This window comes from Eupeodes corollae, chromosome 3, assembly GCF_945859685.1.
Source record: "Eupeodes corollae chromosome 3, idEupCoro1.1, whole genome shotgun sequence".
Lineage (NCBI taxonomy): Eukaryota > Metazoa > Arthropoda > Insecta > Diptera > Syrphidae > Eupeodes > Eupeodes corollae.
The window spans coordinates 80,055,826-80,078,890 of record NC_079149.1 but is presented as its reverse complement, the minus strand read 5'-3'; the positions used below and the strand labels follow the sequence as shown (position 1 = coordinate 80,078,890).

General features: G+C 33.8%; 1 protein-coding gene across 1 annotated transcript; it reads right to left on the bottom strand.

The window, feature by feature from the left end:
* On the bottom strand, positions 1–22,614 carry LOC129951237 (uncharacterized). The gene is made up of 13 exons (XM_056063306.1): positions 21,857–22,614; positions 13,233–13,368; positions 12,685–12,893; positions 12,369–12,613; positions 9,308–9,380; positions 8,960–9,111; positions 7,470–7,665; positions 7,273–7,403; positions 7,061–7,214; positions 6,134–6,991; positions 5,770–6,069; positions 4,425–4,816; positions 1–1,191 (listed from the first exon to the last, which is right to left on the bottom strand). Exons 1-13 carry the CDS (start codon positions 21,990–21,992, stop codon positions 844–846), a joined length of 3,330 nt encoding a protein of 1,109 aa, XP_055919281.1. The 5' UTR covers positions 21,993–22,614; the 3' UTR covers positions 1–843.
* Between the last annotated feature and the right edge of the window lie 451 nt (positions 22,615–23,065).

Genomic DNA, 23,065 nt, shown 5'->3' with positions numbered 1-23,065 from the left:
TACGAAAAAATCAACAGTATTCTGATTTATTTATTTAAATATTTACATTTACACTTCTTAAATTTGTATCAATAAAAAGTGATGGAAAAAAGAACTTATTTTGTTTTTTTTTTTTATTTAAGAAAATAATGATATGTTAAGAAAACAAAAAGCTGAATACAGTTGATTGTGTCTAATACTAAAAAATAAAATGATGCAGCATGTCTTAAATAGTTGAATATAAAAAAATTTGTGTCAAAACTTTAAGACAATTGTACATTAATTCTATCAATTAAAATGCAACGTTTTTCTTTTCTACTATAGTCTTCCATTTCTAAACTCTCTTTTTTCAATAGAATTTTTATAAGTTTTAATCTGTGAGCGCCAGCGCAATGAAATATTTTAATACATCTTAAGTGTAATATGCATTTTTGTTAAAGCAGTATTGTTGCGTTTTGTTTTGTCTATCTATTTTTAATCATAAAAACATTTACATAGGTGTCTTTCCTTTCTTAACTGTGTAATTTAATTTTCTTTTAAATAAGAAAGGTGTTTTTTTTTCTATCACTAATTTAATACAAAGTTGATTATTTGTTAATATTATGCTAAAAGTAAAATATAAAAAGAGAGAGATTTAAATTCTGAAGAGACATTTTTCTTAAGTTTTCAAATGGATTAAAGCTACCATGATTTAAATTATTTTACATACAAATTTAAGATTATTTGTAGTTTTGTTTTTATTTTTATTTCGTGTTACCGACAAAGTGGCTAAACAATTGTCGTTCTTTCGGCGGAGCTCGTGCATACAGTGTTACTACTACCAATGCTCACTATTTGGCACTTGGTGTTATCAGGGAGTAACTCTCAGGGAGACATATTGTAATTGTAAAATCTAGACTGGTCACTGGTCGCAGAATGTAGTTGTGCTTTTTGCTGTAGTAATTGGTGGGGTTGGACTTGAAGTGGTTGTGAAGGCTGGTGTTGTCCTAGTAAAGGCATCATACATATGTTTAATGATCCATATGGTGATGTGGACGCGGTTGAATTTTCGTAGGAAGGTACATTGGTTCGTCCGGGAACACGTGTATAAATGTTCGATGAACTGTTGTTGGGGAGGAGATGTGGAGGACATGCGTATGTAGGCTGTCGCATTCGCTGTGGAGTGTTGCAAATATTGTAGGCTGGATTTGTAGTAAGAGATATTTCTCCAGTCTGGAATATAAATGAAAATTTGGGACATACATTAGTTTTAGCCGTAGGTACAAGAAAAATAATACAATCAATCCATCGAAATATATTAAATAAATTTCTTATACAAATACAGACATGGACATTAAAATAGACACAAGGACAGTTGCTAAGAGTAAAATCAAATTAAAAAAAAATGCATTAGAAGTAGTTTTAACCGTTATCAGAAAAAAGTAAGACTTTCTTATGCAAAATAACATGGGTTTTATTTTTATTTGCTGGTTGATAGTTTGGAGATGAACCGTTCCTTAGGTAAGACTGTATTTTTGGTGGACATTAAAATAGAAACACATTGGAACACAGCCATTAATATTTAATTAGTTTTTAATATTTTTTTTTAAATTTTATAAAACAATAAGTTCACTTTACCAAGTAAATTCAAATTATTATAATAATATTAAAATTAATTCTAAGGAAAACATGGGTCACGGTAAACATTGTTCCCTAAAAGAGAAAGCTACGAAGTGAGGGAAAATCTTTGAGGGAAATAGCCAGAATAATGAGCAGATCTCTCAAGTTGATTGCAAAAGCAATTTAACCGCTGAGTTCTAAAAAACAGAGGGGAAACCCAAGCAAAACAATCCCAAGAGAAGACTGAACGATAATTTGTGGATGGACGAAACAAAGATAAATTTGTTCAGAAGTGATGGCAGACAAACCGTTAGAGGGCTTAATTTGAAAGAAATGAATCCCAAATACATCCAGAAAACGATCAAGAATGGTGGCGGCAGTATCATTCTTTGGGGTTAATTTTGTTGGTATGCGTTGGACCAATACATTTGATTGAGGGTAAAATGGATCAAAATATGAAGGTGAATATCATGAAAGATACGTTGCTGCCTTATGTGGGCAAAACCTGCCTCTCAAATGTGTTCTACAGCAGGACAACGATCCTTGGAACACATCCAAATCTGCTCCAAAGTATTTTAAGGACCAAGAAATCAGAGTTTTGGTGTGGCCATCCTAATTGCCAGACTTCAATCCCACTGAAAATTTTTGGGAAGAGTTAAATTTTTCGGGTGGAAAACATTTAACAAAAAATTAAACCGAACTGTGGAGGATGGTCCAACAGGAGTGGTACAATATTTCAATCGACAGATGCCGCCGATTATTTGACTCAATGTCCAACTGTAATTAAAGGGCCAGGCTACCAGATATTAAAATAATTTTTAATTCCAGAATAGCTTTGCATTTAATTTTATTTTTTTTTTTTAAATCGTTGTATCTATTTCAATGTCCACGAAGTTTGTTTCCCTTTTTACAATTATGTATTTAAAATATTTTATGTAATAATTTTACTACAAACAATGGGTAATTTTAGTTTGAAAGAAAAAAATAAGAAAATAAAGACAAAACTTGAAAAATAAAATCTATCATATCTCTGGGCTGGTGTTCCTATTTTTTTTTTTTTTTTTTATAATTAGCAAACACTAAAAGGGTTTCTTATACCTTTAATATGCCAAAGACACAGTGTGAGCATTAGGAAAAGAGGGAAGGGTTGGATAGGAGGTGTCGGTGTACATTGGTTTTAAATTTCTGAACATTGCAATGACAGGGAAAGATAGAGCGTGGCAAGGCGTTCCACATTCGCGTAGTACGGCTAAAAAAAGAATCTCTGTACTTCATAGTACGTCCGAAGTTGGGCTCAATTGTAAACTGATGGGCATTCCTAGAAGCGCGGGTATTACGGTTAAATTGTTTAAGGAGAGCATAGTCCGTTAAAATAACGGTAAAAAAGGGTGAGGCAAGAAACCTTGCGTCGATGTTCGAGTGATGTAAACGAGTTGATGATGTTTATGTCAGTATAGAACCTAGAGCATTTTAATTGTTTGGTGATAATATCATAATTGGTTCATTTACGTCGCTTGAACATCGTCAAAAGCTTTCTTGTCTTAAAATGTGTACAGTTAATTTATCGGTTTATGCTCTAGAGAAATCGCCAAATGTATTTCTCCCCTTGAACTCGCGCTTCTATCAATGCTCAGCAGATACCTTCGAGCCCAACTTGAGGGACATTAATCAAATGCTGTGAAAACTATGCGAAAGAACTTTTTTATGTGTATAGGAAAAATTAGGTTTTCCTTCGGCTTTTTTGGTCACTTTGATCGTGGCAATGAAACAAGGTTGTTACATTAACTTTTCCCGACGTTTCGGCAGGGGTTGCTGCCTTCCTCAGGGGAACTTTATTAAACATGAAATATAAAACACATAGTACAATATTGTGGACAACAAGAATAAGAAAAAACTTACAATTTAACAATTAAATTTTAAAACAATGTAAAAAAAAAAAAAAAACACTTCTAATTAAGAAGTTCAGTCTATAACTACAAAAAAAAAAACAAAGAAAAAACTCTTATGAGGAAACAAGTGAGCAATATACAGATGATATACTCTGTGTGTCTTGCTTGCGATTCATATTGTTTTTGTTGTTCAGGATATGGAGCGTTTCGAGTGTATATCGCTTGGAAGTATGTTTTTCCGTTTGAAGAACTTTAACACAATCGAAATCCGGAGAATGACCTTTGTCTATTGAATGGGCCGCCAATGCGGTTTTAGCCAGGTTATTGTTTTTGATGTCAGATTTGTGGTTGGACAATCTTTGGCGCAAGAATTGTTTGGTGGTTCCGATGTAGCAAAGGTTACATGTTTCGTCAGGTTTACCTTTGCAGTTTATTTTATAAATCACATCACAATATTGTACTATGTGTTTTATATTTCATGTTTAATAAAGTTCCCCTGAGGAAGGCAGCAACCCCTGCCGAAACGTCGGGAAAAGTTAATGTAACAACCTTGTTTCATTGCCACGATCAAAGTGACCAAAAAAGCCGAAGGAAAACCTAATTTTTCCTATACACATAAGTATATATTCATTGGTCAATACATTATCTTTTAATTTCAACATCGGACGGCTTGCCGAGCAGAAAGAACTTTTTATGCCAGGTTTCCTTTTGTTTCTATATTACCGTAAATTCCTTAAAATCAATGGCTTACTTTGCATAAGAACCAAACAAAAATACTCGTATGATTACTACCCTCAAGAAAGTCGTTTTAAGTCTAAAAAAAATCTAATAGTACAGATTTGATAATAAGAATTTTTAAGAAGATGTGCAAAAGAATGATAATTGTGTTCAAAAAGTTTATTGAATGTTGTAAAAAAATTAATTTTTTAGTAAACCATTAAACAAAACAATAAATACCTTAGCCGGTTGGGATACATGCAGAGGATGTGGCGATGACGACGGAGAATCATTTCTTACTCTCTGTGGACACAGGGCTCTGTGCGAATCCATATTTAATCGATTAAATGCTTCTTCTTCAGCATGAAATTCATCGTCACTATTTTCCAAAGGAACAACGTCAGGATTTTTATCTTCCAAACTAGATCGACTTCCAAGATTACGACCAAGCAGTTCAACACTGCCTCCTTTGTCAATTGTTTCTAAGATGTTTCCATGTGATCGATAGATATGCTTTTTACGAAATTTTATAAATATAACTATGCATATGACAACTAATATTAGGGTCACAATTAGTCCAACCATTGCGCCTAGGAGCGGTGTTAATTGAACCAGAACAGCGGTCGATGAAGCTATAAATTCAATGAGAAAAATATTGAAATATTTAAAAAATACACTTAATAATTTTAAAATATGTGGAAAAATAATTTTATTTGAGAAAATTATTATGAATTGAGCATTTAAGTTCTTTCTGTTAAGTCTGTTTTGGGTGAGGCAGATTTTTTACCATCAGGACGCTTTGGGAGTAGAACGATTTGGGCCTATGATAGTGACGTTTACTTTAGGTAATTTATTCTTCAGTCTCATTTTATGTAATCAAAAAATGTATTTGTAAAAGACGTCAGGAACATCAATTGATTGAACGTCCAGCAACTTTAAGGTATCTAACACTCAGGTTCGAAATTTTGTTCAACCACGGAACACTCAATAATGATATTGTTTCGGTAGACAGAAAATCCAACCTCGCATTGGTAACTTGTTAAAACTGAAAGAAGATCTTTTTCTGCGACTGTAAAGTGTTTACCTTTCAATCAACCAAAAATCCAAATGCATATAGGAAACCAAGATGAAATTTAAATAAACACTTACAAGATTAAAACTTTCGTAGTTTTTTTTTCTAACACATATGATTAGGAAGCCAAGTTCTGGTTTCGGGTGAAGATATTTTTCTTCTAACTTTAAATTTTGCTGTGCTTTTTAGTTATAAGAACTGACAAAAATAAATTTAAGCACAAATGGACTATTCAACGAAGAATATCCTGAGCTCGTTGCTGAATTCAAATACATTTAAATAATGAGTACAATCTTTACGTCGGCTTGAAATTTCATCGTGCCAATGGCACAGTAATGTAAAAAGCAAGTATCGCTAATACAAATCGTTATGTTCTCTATTTTTGTCACAGTACCTTTAATTTGCAGGTCATACGTATAGTTCCTTTTAAACTTGGCCCGATGCAACGCACGGTACTATTGTTTTTTTCTACGAAACACCAGAGCATTGATTATGGTTTTGAACATCACTTACCTGTTCTTAATAGTGGAACGGATAATGTTCGTGCTCTCAAACGATACACAAGCTTGCTTGAGCCTTGCGAATTGATAGAAGTTATTCGTAACACAAAAACCGAGTCACTCGGTAGACTCTTGATTTTGAAATTGGAATGTTTGAACGTTACATTGTATAGAATTTGTCTATTAAGTTCATCGTAAACTTGTATATGGAAATGTTGCGGAATGCCACCATCAAAACCAGGAATACACTGTATTTGAATCGAACTAGACGTCGCATTATGAGCTATGCAACTTTTGACGGGGTCTGGAAGATCTGTAAAGACAAAAAAAAAACATGTTTACAAAACTGAAAGCTTTGGTAAGAAAGATTAATATACCTGCTGGTTGGATATGATACCAACAGGGTTTACTCTGACCCATTTGGTTACTAGCCATACAAGATATTGCACCAAAACTTTCATATGATTCAATATGATAAGGATACACATTGTATAATGTCGGTGGTTCTGGAGTTTTTGAACCACCTTTATGGCCGTAATGTGTTGTAATATGTTTCCTATTCTCATTTTCCTGTATATCCGGTTTTGAATGTTCCCTATGTATTCGATGTGTTTTATCTAATTGATTTGTATAGACCATGTTTGAATAAAGCATTTGTGCGAGGGGGAAATCATAGGTTCTTTCTTGGTTATTATCCTTTTCTTCCATATTCTCGATCAATCTATAATCACTATGCTCAACATGATGATGATTATTGTCTAGTTTGGACCTATTAGTTACATGTGATAAATGCCTCTTAGGGTTTTCTAATGAATTCGATGTATAGAGTGGTGCATGTAACGATGATGCTAGTACCGAAGAAAAATGAATTCTGCCATGGAAATCATTTAGATTGTTCGAAGGCTGATGATGTTGTTTCTGAATAATGATTTTTTGAAGCAACCTTTTGTGATGGTGTGGATGTTTTTGATATTCCTGGTAAAATTTATAATGGTTGTTATGGTGGCCGGAAGGTGCGAGACCTTTAAGAGGCAGAGATGATGGTGCTAAGCTATTAAATTCTTGAGCTTGGCTTGATGGTTCTGGCAATTCAATTATGTTATCCAAGGAATTATTGAAGAACCATTTATATTGTAAGTTATACAATGGGTTAGAATCTACAAGACATGTTATGTTTAAGGTTTGTTTTATAGCGGCTCTTATGACTGTTGATTCAGCTTCACAAATAGGTGGATCTAGCGAAGAAAAATATGTCAGTATTTCAAAGAAATAAATATTAAAATTATTTTACAAATAATACTTACATTTAACGTCTAGAAAAACTTCGTTGCTAGATACACTTCCTTGAATATTTGTAGCAAGACAAAAGTACTTTCCATGTGAAAACTTTGAAATACTTTGCAAAACAAGGGTCTGATTTGAAATGAGAATTCCACGAGCAGAATTCAATTTTTTATCCTGATGTAAAATTAAAGTTTTTAAATTATATTAGCAACACCAAATAGTTCATACTTACGTTGTGATACCATTCAATTCGAGTTATTGCAGGATTTGCTACTATACTACACTCTAAATATACATCAGAGCCGTTCATTAAATTGTTTGCATCTAATGGAGCCCCTAGATTTAGGGACACAATAGGAGCATCTGGAAAGTATTTACGATTAATAATACGGAATGGAAATAAGTGTTTTCTTTTTTGCTCAAACATACGTGTGACATTTAAAATTCGAGAGTCCTTTAAAAATAATTCTATAACTCCATAGGAGTTTTCATAAGACGGCTGCAGGCCCATGTCATGATGGGTTGGTAATGTTTTAGCTACTAAACACGCAACTTCCTTTTCATTGTCTTCGGGAGCCGGAACTAGCACCAACTCAGATATTGTTGAGTTACCGTCAGATGATGTCTGAAAAAAATATAATTTGGACGAATTCCTTCAAATGAGAGGGTATAACATTTGGGTAGTAATGTTTATTTTGTTAGGGATATTTGTGATATGATCGCGGTAGGTCAATTTCTCGTCTGAATATACACTTTAATATTTGATAAAATCAACAAACGGTAAATCATAGTTATCATTTTTGAGGTGAGCAAGGTGAGCAAGCACAGGGTTTTCTTCTTCGGGTAAAAAAAGAAGGACCTGGTTTTGTCAGTGTCAAGTTTAAATTTTCATGCTATGAAATAATCGAACATATCGTTTAGAGCATGTTGTAAATTATTCTCTTTTTCATGGCCAAAAACATCGCTGTTTCACAGATCCTTGTGATAACCCCGAGGTTATATTTTTAAAGCAGAAATGCATATTATTTAAATTAACTTAAAGTTTCCTATTTCCGACAAAACTTTGCATACATTTTTATAAGATAAAATGAATTTTATGAAGAACACCATAATTCCATATACTATCAAAAGCCTTTTCAATATCCAAAAGGGCAAGACCAGTAGACTGTTTCGCAGTAAGTTTTTCTTGAATATGGTTACAATATTCTAAGCACTAGCTAAGGGTAGTGCTATGAGCTTGCCTTACTCCAAATTGATCGGAATGAAATTTGAGGTCTTAAGAAAGTCCAAAAATTTTATTTTAATAAGCTGTTTGGACTGTTAGATGGTTTTCCTGGCTTGTGAATCGGTATGATCTTCGATTTCTTCTATTTGGTTCTACAATATTGTAATATTTTTTTTAAATACGAGTTTTTAAGTGTGTCTATTCCTGGTGCTTTATTTTTACTTTTTAAATTATTGTTTATGCTTATTGTTCATATTTTAAATTATTCTCAAGATTTCTTCATTTGACAAGTGCTCATTAAAACTATTGATAACATTGATAGATTTATTTATTGTGTTGTTTTCTGAACTGATCTCGTTAATCAACTGACTATTGAAATTTTATGAGCAAAGAATTATTATGTTCTAAGTGAGGAATACATACAGTATGTTTGCTATTTTCTAAAACGGCGTGGAATTAAGATCAAGGGTGTTCCCTTTTTTTCTTCCATGTTTTGTTTCTGAATTTTGAAATTTCGAAAGCTATTTGTCGTGTGTAAATATTCATCTCATTAATATCATGTATCTGTCTATATCTTTTCCACTGACTTCTAAATATATTTCTCTGCCTATGCATTAAGTGTTAATCAATATTTAATTCCGAAATGTTAGCTCCAATTAAATAGAAGGAAAAAGTTGCAAAGAATATCTCTTACCGATTGTGTTGCTCCTCTTATATCAACACCACCCTTCTTCCATATAATTTGGGGTGGTGGTCTGGCTCCAACTGATGTGCATGTTACGTGAGTACTCACTCCTGCGACTATTGGGTGATTAATCCCTTGAAGAAGTATATTCAAAGGGGGCACTGTAAAGAAACGTATGAATTGTTTAAGTACTGAATGAGACTAAGATCTTTAAATTCTCTATTCGCATTTTTTGTTTCATAATATACAAATCGCATAGAACAATATCAATTAAATTAGACGATTACAATAAAAAAATTTACTTTACTACTATTTAAAATAACACACGTTAATATGTTTTATAATTATTAAGCTTACACTTCATTTCGATTTTAACTTTTCCTGATAGTACCGCCACAATATGACCATTACTTGCCTGACAAGTGTAAACCTAGAAAGAATAAACAACATACAACATTATAATATTGAAAGCAGAAATTACACAAATAAGAGTTAAAAGAATTTGTTTTTTGAATAATTGATTACTATTTACTATGAATATACGACTATAGCTTCTTGTCTTTCCTGCCTAACAAATAAGTTTAAATAGTTTGTTGTATTTTATAAGACAATCAATAGATTTCTCTAATTAACAAAGAGACCTCTAAGACATAATGTTTGATAGTGTTTGCCCAACCAATTTATTTTTAATGTTTGAGTCGCTCAATATCCAGAAATATTTTAACAAAAACTTTCGCAAACAAATTCTGAAGAGTCAGCGAAACCTTACTTTGGTTAGTTGTTTCAATTTTAATAATTGTGTTTTTTGTTTCTTTTTTCACACTAATTTGTTAAACTATTTTTTTTTTTCAGTTAAAAGTCTGCCATTACGGAAATAGATCGCTTAACTATCGAAGAGCGCATAAAAATTGTTAAAACCTTCTAAGAAGGTGATTTTGCCACGGCCCCATATCATGCTTTAGGAGGAGATTATGGTTTACATAATGGTTCAACTACGCAAGCAATTATCAAAATTGTCAAGAAATTTAAAGAAAATGGATTGGTAACAGATTTTGTAAGGCCTATATAGAAGCTGCGTAAGGACGTTCATATTTTCTACCTTTCCACGATCATCACCCAGTCCCACATAAACAAGGCACACAAGCTAACGCTTATGTCACCAACTCCCATCCCACCTTCTACGATGTAATGGCGAAAAAGGTCCGGCGCTCCCTTCTACTACTGGGAACATATCTCAACTACTGTTTACCGATCCTAATCATTTCCCTACATATGTTCTTAACATCAACTGACTCTTTGCCCTATCTCTTCTTTCCAACCACCTCTAATCACTTTTGGGCTGGATCTATCTATCAAATCTCTGGACTCTGTCCCTACAAAGTCTATAACAGTCCACCTTTGCTAGTGCCGGGCCATAGAGACATTCGAGGTAACTTGCTTGCTATCTCTAAGCAGATCGCATATAAGCTCGATAATAAGTGTCATAACCGAGAACTGCCGAATAGGACAGCATGCCAAGCGCCTAGGCGTATTCTCAAATGACTTTTGCAGAAGCTGTGTGGACGAGGAAGAGGAGGAAACAGTTCTTCACCTTCTCTGTACATGCCTTGCGCTAAGTCAAAAATGCAAGAATTACCTGGGGGAATTCTTCTATAACAACCTAAATCATATAAGCATAATCAATAAGGACTCAAACTGTTTTCATTGAGCTTAGGAGAAAGCCTTAAGATTCATGGAGTATGACAATAAACTATTAAACTGGCATTAGTGTGCCCAATTCCATCACGGACAGCCACTTTAACCTAACCTAACCATTCATCATCGTTTCATTCGTACTACTGAAAATATCGCTGCTGTAAATGAAAGTGTTGCCGAAGAACCGAATGCGTCGATTGCTAGTCGTTTTCACGAATTAGGACTTCCTTACGGCACATTTTGGCGTATTTTGCATTTGGATATACGACTACATCTATATAAAGTCCAGCTCACACATCAACTGAAGCCAGCTGACCATTCACAACGTTTTAGATACGTCGAATGGGTGCTCGAACAACAGGCTGTGGACTGCGATTTTTCGGACAAAATTTTCTTCAGCGACGAAGCACATTTCTCACTCGGTGTGTATGTTAGTAAACAAAATTGTCGTATATGGGGTTTTGAGAATCCTCGAGTAGTTGAAGAGTGACCCAACAGTCCATGAAGAACCAGGGCCTAGTGACTTACAACTCTCAACCATTCCTGTGTGCGAGTAATGTTGTCAGGGATGGAAGGTACCTACAGTTTATATGCCGAATCCGAACGGCTTATTTTGAGATAGCACTTTTTCATGACAAAAATTACTCTTTGAGGATTTGTCAGTTCCTCGCAAGAGGCTGCACCCGTGAAAAAAGTTAGGTGGCGCAGGCAGGGATTGAACCCAAGACCCCTTGCATGACAGTCCAACGCACTAACCATCACGCTACGGGTACTACGAGGCCATTACATCCACAAAAAGTCACTGTTTGGTGCGCTCTTTGGTCCGGAGGTGGGATTGGACCTTACTTCTTCAAAAAACGACGAGGGAACGACTGTAACCGTCAATTTGCACCGTTATGGTCATATAATAACCGACTTTTTTTGCCTGCTATTGAAGAATATGTGGTGTCAACAAGACGGTGCCACAAACCATACAACTGGAGCGAATATGGCTTTATTGCAAGAGACATTTCCTGGCCGTCTAATTTCTCCACTTGGATATATCAACTGGCTACAAAGATCATGCGATTTGACACCGCTAGACTTTTTTTTGTTGGGCTACGCTAAAGACCGTGTTTATGCAGATAAATCTTTAATTCTTGAGCATTTAAAAACCAACATTCGTCAAGTTATGGCCCAATATGTGACAAAAAATAGTAGACGAAAATTATCTTAAAAGAATCCATGCTTGCAACAATTCGAGTGGTGGTCATTTAAATGATTTAGTGTTTCACACATAATTTCATCGTTCAAACTTTATATGGGGTTTTGAGAATCCTCGCAATATCAAGAACAAAAATATTTTATATGTGTTTTATGTATTTACGTTTCATTTTGAAACCGCAAAATGGATAATTCTCTGGTGTGATATCGGCTACGGTGATTGTTGATAAATGACAGTCAAAATAATCGCATTTGATCTATGTAAGGTAATAGTCGAATTGATACCTACAAAGCTGTCACAACAAAAATGTGATAGTCATTTTCTTAAAAATATGTCGTTTTTGAATAGCACTTTGCATGAGAAGAATTACTCTTGGAGAATTTGTCAATTACTCGCAAGAGGCAGTACCCGTGAAAAAAACTTTAGGTGGCACAGGTAGGGATCGAAACATCCATCGTACTAACCATCATGCCACGGTACTACAACATTGTTATTTCCAAATAATTAATCTCTACTTACCACAAGTAAATCAGCTCTGGAAATGTTTAGTAAATGTAAAACGTTTCTTACAGTCCCATCGGGAAGTATTTGATATGAGTCATCTACCAAAGCATGCTCCTTCCACCATGATACCTTTGGAGGTGGTATTCCTCCACTAGAAAGGCATGTTAGGTTTATACTGTTTCCTTCTAGGTAAGGTCCAGCTACATTATTTCTAATAGCAGCTCCATATGAATCTAATATCGTCAATTTAGTTGGGGGTACTTAAAAGCAAAATACAAAAGAGATAAAGTCAAAATTGATTACGAAAATCATACGTTTGGAAATAATTTACCTATAACAGTAACATTTACTCGCCAGTTCCTTGTGGGTGACTTATGAAAATCAACTCTACATTTATATAATCCGGCGTCATTGATTTGGACATTTTTAATTTTCAAAGCTGGCGGATTAGTGTCATAAAAAAATTGAGCTTTATTCTTGAGAACAGCATCATCAGCCCATGGGATTGCCTGTTGCAATTGTCGCCCGCGTGCATCAAATCTGAAATTATATAAAAATGAAAATATAGAAGATACTTCCAATCTTTTTTTTCTAAAAAATTGTAATCCTTAAAAAATACTGAGGGAAAAGGCAAATCTTTAAGTATGTATACGTTTCTGCAAAAACTAAAATGGTTTAAAAAGTGTTGGGTTCGGAACCAACTTCGAATGCACGAATGCATACTTAATTAAAATACCTGTGACTGGGAACTGTTAAATAATTTTTGTATTACATTTGGTGTCTGATATTTTGTAAGTTTTGACGAAACTTTATACTCAAGATTACAGAAAAAATTATTTTTTTAAAGTAAGTGACTAAAAAAGCAACAACAAAACTCACGTGTATATTGGTTTAACACTGCCTTGTTTGTACCATATTACAAGTTGTACTTTGTCCGTAGCCATAGTGCCTGGTCTTAGATCACATGGCAGACTAACATCCAGGTTAACTGCGGTTTGCACTGCCAGTAGTGGACCTAGAGAAAAACAAAAAAAAAAAACAATTTAATTTATTATAGCATGAACATATTTTAAGTAATATTTTTATATACTGTTTATTCGGGGAGCCAATAACGGATTTAAGTGGTATTAATAACACTTTGGGAACAGGCATCTTTAAGCCCCTAAAAACTATGTACATTAGTTTTCGATTGGGTGAATTTTTCATGGTAATATTTTTTTAATAAATGAGAGACTTATTAACGGAGCTTGAGTGTTAACACATTTTAACTTGTGGCATAATTTTGTTCTAACTATTGCCCACAATGGAGATATACCTACAGTAATGGACAAAATAATAGAAACTATTTCAGATTGCAAATTTTATCGCAATTAAAAGTGTATTGGGAAGAGTATAAACGAATCAAAAAAAATGTTAATTAACTCCCAATTCTTTAAAGAACAAATATCATATTAAATTGCTAAACTTGAATAAAAGGAAATAATTATAAAAAATATCTGAAGTATTTCCCACTATAAAGAAAAGCAATAAAGAATCGTACAGTATTTTTGTAATAGAATTGTTTAATGACTAAAATTGTTGCTAATCCTTAGTTTCTTTTAAGTTCACCCCAGAAAAAAATCCATTATTTTACAATCAAATAATTTTGATGGGCTTTCCATAAAGTATATTGCATTAAACACTTGCTCTCTGTTTGGGAAAACCAAATCTTTCTCAGGGAATGGAAGGATGGGGTAATCGTCAAGATACCAAAAAAAGGTGATCTTAAGAACTGCAATAACTGGCGTGGAATCTCCATTTTGTTCGTATTTCCAAAGTTAATGACAACCATCATTCTCGAGAGGATAAAATCTAAGATCGAGCCTAAGCATCAAGCGGGATTTCGCAGTGGTCAATCATGTTTCGACCACACTAACACCTTTCGAATTATTCTTGAACAATCGTCGGAGTACCAATCGCCGTTTTACTTCATGTTCGTCGATTTTGAAAAGACCTTCGATCGCGTTTCATTTCATCAAAATTGTTTCTATAATAAAAGAGTCTTACAACAACGCAAGGTGTTTCGTTTTGCACAATGGACAGCTTTACGACGCATTTGAGGTGCGGCAGGATGATGTATTGTTACCGATTCTGCTCTTGCTTGCTATTGATGATGTTATGACTGCTACGGTGGGTGAACACTGGGTATCCAATGGCGCTTGAAGGAAACATTTAACCATTTGTACTATGCTGACATATGCTTAATGGCCAATAGAAATGGAGACCTCGGCCAAATGTGCAATAAAATGGTCAGGTGGCTGGCTTAAGGATTAATGCCAGTAAGACTAAGTTAATGCACACCAGCCGAACAACAAAAGGTTATTGTGAGACAAGTGGCAGTAGAAGAGGTCACCCAGTTCAACTATCTGGGAAGCTATTTGGCACTCGATGGTGGAACGGACCTGGATGTCACCAATAGAATAAATAAAGCCCGTAGTGCATTCGGTATGTTTGCTAAAGTGTGGAACTCCAGGAAAATAGCGCTTCGTACCAAGTTATAGTTGTTTGAGTCCAACGTAAAATCCGTGCTGCTATATGCCTGCGAAACGTGGAAGTGCTCTGCTGACAGTTTGTGAAGGTTGAAAACTTCTGTCAACCGCTGTCTACGTTACATCCTCAAAATCCGGTGGCCACAAACCATATCTAACTATGAACTGTGGTTCAGGACTGGGCAAACAAAAGTGGATGTTGACATCGCGCAGAGAAAGTGGCGATGAATTGGCCATACATTGACGAAGCCGAGCCGGACGACAACATAACAAAGCAGTGCTTTCAATCGAATCCTCAAGGTAGAAGGCGTCCTGGAAGGCCAAGAGAAACATGCAGATCATCTGTCATGAAGAAAGCTCGGTCCCAAAACTTGGGACGTGGTCTCAGATGAGGCATCGTGCTAGGAATAGAAAGAGATCGTTGGAACTGGTTGCCGCTCTATGCTTCAGGAGGAGTTTAAGTGATGCTACTGGCAGCCGGAAGTGAAGAAAACGAGAAGAGATAAAAAAGGAGACCCTCCAAATTGCGCCAACTACAAAGGCATCAATCTCCATAACATTGCATATAAGATCCTCTCTGCCGTATTATGTGAACGTCTGAAGCCGTATGTTAACAACCTGTTAGGTCCTTATCAGTGTGGCTTCAGACCAGGAAAGTCCACTATCGATCAAGTATTCATATAACGGCAGATCTTGGAAAAATCCCAGGAGCATCAAATCGATACCCAACATCTCTTTATCGATTTTAAAGACGCGTATTACTACATCCATAGGGAATAGCTCTGCAGAGTAATGTCTAGTTTTGGCATCCCGGTCAAACTTATCAGTTTGCGCAGAATGACGATGGAGAATGCACGCTGCTCTATCAAGGTCGGGAAAGATCTCACCGATACATTTGATGTCAAAAAAGGCGATGCACTGTCAAGCGACTTCTTCAACATCGTTCTGGAAAGAATTGTGCAAAACTCAACCGTCAACACTATAGGCACAATCTTACAAAGGTCCATCCAATTATTTGGGTACGCAGATGACATAATTGGCTATAACTTCGAGGTAGTTAAGGACTTTGTCTACATAGGCACCGCTATTAACACAGACAACGACACCAGCGCTGAAATCAAACGAAGAATAACTCTTGCACATCGCTGCTTCTTTGGACTTAGAAAGCAATTGAGAAGTAAAGTCCTCTCTCGAGCATCTAAAATCACCATGTATTTCTCATTTATGGCGCTAAGTCCTAGACCCTGCCAAAGAAAGATGAGAGCGTCTTAGGATGCTTCGAGAGAAAAATTCTTCGGGTGATTTTTGGTCCCGTACGCATAGATGGAGAATGGAGGAGAAGATATAACGATAACCTGTACGGGCGGTACAACGACACTGACCTAGTTAACAGAATTAAAGTCCAACGGCTTAGATGTAGAGCGAATAGACATCAACGCTCCAGCCCGGAAGGTTATCGAATCCAATCCCGAGGGACGGCGCAGCAGAGGAAGTCGCGACTCAGGTGGTGCACGCGGGTGGGTGAAGACCTCAACCAACTTGGCGTGCGAAACTGCAGACAACTAGCTAGGGACCGAGCTGGCTGGAGACGCATGTTGGTTGAGGCCCAGGTCCGCCCAGGACTATAGCGACACCTTAAGTTAGTAAGTACACATATGTCGTTAGTACTAATACAACATTTTATTTGCACGGATACGAAGTTGTAAACCTAAGAAGTTAAACATTCAGATGGCAATAGATACAGTTTAATTGTTAACGAAAAATTCATATAAAATCATAAAATAAAAAAAATGTTGCCTTTGCTAATTTGAGTTTGCAGTGTTTCTCTTAGTTTTTGGTCGGCAATATAAATTACTCTTACGTTGGTAACTCTTTTAATAGATCTTCAGATGTATAGAAATAGATCTTCTGGGTATTACGTTGACCAGGACCTATACAATTTGTCTATTCTCAAACAAGACTAACTTATTCTTGAACCTAAACTTAAGCTTAAACAAACAAGAGTTATTTATACATATATTAAAATTGCTTAATTTTTTGAAGATTAAATTCGGAAATTGGTAATTTTTAATATTGCGTAGAAATGTCGCTGGCGAGTTTGGTCAACATTAAAGAACTCTGGTGGTATTCTTCTTTAATAATATAACGTGATATAATTAAAAAAAAAAACTCACCAAATATCTGTGGTCTATTTTTTTTTTTTTGAACAATTGTTAAATATTGTTGTTATGTCAAAAAATGTTTAAGTGTCATTGTTGTAAATTGTTGAAATTTGGAAAAGTAAAGACAGCGTGAGGAATTTCATTTGTAGTCAACTTAGTTCTTTGAAAGTAAATTTTGACCGAGGCAACTAGTTTAGTTTTTAAAGTGTCATAAATTTCAAACACGGAACTTTAATTTACTAATCTCTACCATGAGATTTGCAAAAACTACCAAAACATTATTGTCTACATGACACTTCTTACAACTTGTATTTTTTATTGTAAGAAAATATATATTGTATTTTAAATTAAAATTTCACTGTTTTCTCCCAAGCAACATTTTTAAACAAATCTTCTACTTTGAAAGATCAACTCAGCTCCCGATATGACTTGCGGATTGTTACAAATCGTAACTATTTAATACTTTAACAATGAGTTAAGGAAAATATTGTTACAAATAGTAACAATTTAGATTCATGTGCAATTATTTGAAAATTTGTGTAGACATCGAAAACCTCCAGTACTAAAATTTTGTTTCTAAACTTTCCCAACTTGGAGTGTCAATAAAATTTATCCAAATAATCAGTTATTTGTACACAGATACGGTAGTTGCAGTCTGGGAAGGAGAAACATATGTAAAACCATTTAAATCACTTACTGGAGTAAAGCAGGGATGTCTACTTAGTGCTATTCTATTTGTTCTTTTTATAGCTACTCTACGCCGATGACCGAAGATGTCCGAATTGCAGGTATCGTAATAAATGTATTACTCTACCTTAGTTTTGTTATTTGAACCAGCAGAAGCCCTGCAATTGATGGTAGATCGTCTTACGGACTATTGTGTCAAGTTGGGTCTAGTCATCAACACAGACAAAACAAAAGAAATGGTCTTCTCGCGTTCCACTCGGAATGAAGTTAGGAACATCTGGATACTTAATGGAAGTCGTTAAGAATTATCGAAAGAATACAAGTATTTGGACGTTTTACTAAATCTAACCCGGGATTTTAGCAAGCATCTTTTAAAAAAGCAAAAACTTCACAAAGCTTAATTAATGTTACTTGGATGAAGATTTTCTCTAACGATCACATAAATCTTTTAACAAAATATAATATTTTCAATGCTGTCGTGAAATCTTCGCTTTGTTATGCGGCACAAATATGAGGTTTTATTTGGAAACAGACCTGCCAAAACTCTTTATTCAAGTCTAAAGCAACAGGCCGATTACTCAATTATAGCGTTTGGTATACGGAAAACTCGGTTATGTAAAATAATGATGCTCTACGAAATTCAGAAAAAGGACTTGTGCATGAGGACATGGGAAAACATTGTTGCTTCCTGTGGAAAAGATGTGCAGATCAATCTCAACAATATTGGTCAGATGAAAACGAAGTTCTACGAAATCATCCAAAAACTTGAAAAATCTAACCGAAATGAATGAAAATGCCCGTCAATCGGAAAGCAGATTACTCTATAGCCAGCTTAATTATAACTTATGTGACAAGAACTACTTCCAAGATTCTCTCTCCCATAAATAAAATTCCCTAATTTTTAAATCAAGATGCGAACTTCTACATTTAAATGGAAACCCATACAACGGAACCTTTGACCAATTTTGGAATTTATGTAACTTAAAAGCTAAAGAAGAATGCTTTCATTTCATCAGTGTGTGTCCTATTTTTAACCGGCAAAGAAGAGTATGCTTTGGTAAACCATCCCTAACAGTACAGGAAACGATTGAAATTTTAAATGGACTACAGAATATTTATAATAACGGAATATACAAATATCATATATTGCAAATGTTAATATAATCAAATCAAAAATTTTTTTCTATTTTTTAATTTTATACCATTATACATAAATATGTACTTGTTCAATTGTATACTTAAATATTTTAAATTTACCAGTGAAGCTGACGGCTAAGCCAATGCTTAAAATTCATAAAAGTCTTTGTAAACATTATAAGGATTACTTGCAATAAATGAATATTTGAATTTTCAATACTTAAAAATGTATTTGTTTGGACTTTCACGCTGCAACTATTTTATATAATTGTACCTATTTTGAAAAAGAATTTTTTTTATTCTTTTTAAAACTACAACATTTTGTACATAAACATCATAATTAGGGGTATACAGCCGTGGTCATACAATTAAGCCATCAAATGAAGAAACTTAATACACTGATAAATTAATGTATTTATGCAAAATATACATTTAGTAACTAGAAGTTCAGATGATATTTTATTTAAAAAAAAAAATATCTTTGAAAAACTTATTAGAATAATGATATGTTGCTTTAATCGATTTTGGAAGTGGACACGTAATTAAACCATATGCAATGATTCTGCTCATCTTTTTTGCATTGTACCTACAAGTAATGAACACTGGGCAGAAGTTATTTTTGACCACTCTTCTTTAACAATGTTCCAAAGAGAAAAAGACCCAAGAGCAATGCTTCGGGTCGCTGTCCTGTAGAAATATATAGGCTATAGGTAGATTGTCAACATAATCCCTATTTAAACGACTGTCCGGAATGTTCTTGTACATTTCTCCTGTCCTATTTCCATGAATTTGCACCAATGAATAAACTCCTGATTATGTAAAACATCGCCAAACCATCACGGAAAACCCTCCATGTTTACAGTTTTTTTTGTGCGTTTCGGGTCTAATTCTTTCAATGGAGGACGCCTTACATACTGTCTTCCGTTACTGCCAAAAACGTTGAACTTGGATTCGTTGCTCCACACGGCAAATTCCAAAAATGTGTACTTTTATAAAGGTTTTCTTTAGCAAACCTCATTCCTCGAGCAATATTTCTAGCGATCCGTCCATTCAAATTTTTTTCTTGAAGTCGCCTTCGTATGCTTCTTGCTGATAATTGTACATAATAGTTCTCCTCCATTTGCGCTCTTAATTCAATGGATGTTAAAAATTGATCCACTTTAGAAACCTAGCCTAACTAATGTTTTGTCTTGAGTCGTTTTTCGTGACTTTTTGCGAGATAGGTTCTCAAAGTTTTGGTGTTTTTTTTTAAATATTGAACTGCGTTTCTAATTTTACCTCAGCAAAACCTAGTAATTTTCTTACTTACATCACATTTTTGTACTTTTTGAAGCATTTGACAATAATTTTTCTTTCACATGGAGTAATGTTTATTTTCTTCCCATAACTGTTATCAATTAAATATTTTAATTTTTAATAATACAATTCCTTAATAATAAAACAGTTTCAATACATTTTGATAAAATATCTACATGGAATAATATTAAAGTACCTGTTTCAAATGTAATGGCTTAATTATGTGACAACCTGCACTGCGACTTAACAACAAATAAAGCGCTTTATTTGCAAAACATCTTTGAAACTTAGGGGACATACGGTTTTCATATTAAGATAATGTTAGGTTTTAACCGTTAAAAAAAACAGTGATTCAGGAAAGCTTTATTGAAGAGAATAGGGTACATTAGTTTTGTGGCTTAATTGTATGGCCACGACTGTAAATTGTTTTGGATTGAATACAAATTTTATTTTTTTGGATTGAATACAAATTTTATTTTTGGTTTTTGAACTTTGAAGGCCGATTTCGATAGGGATTTACATTTTTATTTTTGTATTACATTTAATTTTAATTTTTAAATCGGGTTAAACTTTCGGAAGTTATGCATTTTTGAAGGATCTCTCTGGAGTGATATCACTGCTCAAGGTTTTCTGCCTGGCATTAAAATAGCACTTTTCCAATGGATTTTGGTGGCTTCAAATCAAAATCGACTTTAAAATTAATATATCACGTCAGGTTTTTTAGATATCACTTTCTAAAATGAGAAAAACACGAACCTATATAGGTCTTTAAACCTAAAAGAAAAGCTAAACTTTTTTTTCTAAAATGGTTTTCAACAGAAAAAGCCAAAACGGCTTGGAAGTCAGTTTTTTTTGTAGCGAATCTGTTGTATGGACAATTATATCACACCTAACAAGTATTTAAAATCTATTAAAATATATAAAAATAATGTTAAAAACGGGTATTTTTGAAACTAGACCAAATAATTAAAATTGAGTTTTGATTCGAAATCAGCACTAACAATAAGTCCAAAACCTACTTTCCAAAAATATTTAATTCAAATTTGTTTGAAACTTCATATAGATTCTAATAAAGACTCATAACTAAGAAATTCCAGAAACTATGTAAGATAATAAAATGCTTTAAAATGTATCTAAAAGAGAAATATTTGTACTTTTCAAAATCATCATACAATTTAATGTTAAGAGGTAGGTACTTCGAGTTTTAACTAATGCTTAAAACCCCCGTTTTTGGTTGCTTTTAACATTTTTAAAGGGTTATATTGTAAAATCCTGTTATGATAGACAAATTTAAAGGCGATAGGTATTCGAATTTAGGCCATCTTTATTCTTTAACAAAGTATTGTTTTGTTTGTACAACAGAAAAAAAACTTAATTTTGTCGATCAGTTTATTTGTACAATATACAAGCTTAAGAAATATTAGTAGTCCCTCTAGTAACTAAAATAAAATCGTGTTTAGGTGTTTACATATAATTAGTTGGGTTCCTAACAAAAAGGTACATCTGCATTTATATGCATGTAAAATTCTTGAAAGACCTGATACCCAATTTTAAAAAAATTGTAGCATATACAAGGTCTATATCATTTTTGAGACTCAAATAATGTTTGTTCTGAACTTTTATGGATTAATCACATATAAAATTACAAACAAATAAAAGAAAATATTAGATGTCACAAACGATTCGGACTTACCATCCTCTTCAGCTGGGTGCTGCTCAGCTCCAATGCAACTTATTACCACAAACATATAGTAAATCGTCCATTGCAAAAATTTTATATTCCAAAATGTATCGATTTGCTTTAAAATCTTAATATTTAAACTATTCATTTTACTAGTAGGCAATTACAGAGTATTCACTTTATATTTAACTCGTATAATTTTGTCCTAGTTTTTATTTATTTCGCATTAGGAACGCTTTTAAACTATGAAATGCATTTGTTTCTCTTTTTTTATTTTATTAATATATAAAACTCATTTCTCCTCCTCCGGACGAAGATATATAAGGCAATTAAAGACCATGTATGTATATTACAACTTGTAGGAAGTTCAAAAATATTTCATTACAAAAGACAATTGGATTTTTTGGTTTCCATAAATCAACATTTTGATGGTAAACTAAATTCCCACGACAATTTGAATAATAAAAATCAAACATTGAACACCACTTATGCAGTATTGTTGTATACTATTTTGAGGACGACCTATATACAATAGTTCGTTGCAAAGAAACAACAAATTCTCGAAGCCACTGAGAAATTCATTCATCAATTATTCAAAACTCATATTAAATTTGTGTTTGCGGATTTATTTTTGTTGAAAATATATACACTTTTTAGTTAAATAACAATTTATTTATTTATTGTTCAGTTTTATTTGGATTTTTATCTTCTAAAAATCTAATTCAAAACCACCTCGACTCGAACTCGAATACTTTACTTATATACTTTATTATTTTTATGCTTTTCATTTTCAAACAACGTATTGGGATGAAAGAGAGAGAAAATTTAGTACATAAATACAAGTAAATGAACAGTCAGGTCCTTATGATGCTCTGAACGATTTCATTTCCAGTTAGCCCTAAATTTACAACTAAAAAATCGGTCAGGTAGTTTGGTGAATGTTTGGAAAAAACCTGTGTTACCGACACTAGGTAGTTACATTTTATCGATAACTTGTACGAACAACCAAATTTTTTCCCAGTGGCAATGTGTGTTTTTTTTGGAGGTGTGATTTTCAGTCTAGCAATACTTTTTTCGAAGATGATCTTTTTGACACCTGTTACTTGATTTGAGCTCAATATGATTTGTCGTTTTGTAATAAATAGACTTACTCTTGAAAAATGTTTGCGAATAGTTATGAGGAGTTGCTTGTCTGCGCAGACAAGCCTGAGATGAAAAACG

What these genes read in the sequence shown, in the direction of transcription:
- LOC129951237 (XM_056063306.1), bottom strand. Translation starts at nt 21,992, where the DNA reads ATGAATAGTTTAAATATTAAGATTTTAAAGCAAATCGATACATTTTGG. An exon ending in GCACCCAGCTGAAGAGGATG is followed by an intron (nt 13,369 to 21,856) that starts GTAAGTCCGAAT and finishes GTTTTTCTCTAG; the next exon opens with GTCCACTACTGGCAGTGCAA. An exon ending in AGTAAATGTTACTGTTATAG is followed by an intron (nt 12,614 to 12,684) that starts GTAAATTATTTC and finishes TTTGCTTTTAAG; the next exon opens with TACCCCCAACTAAATTGACG.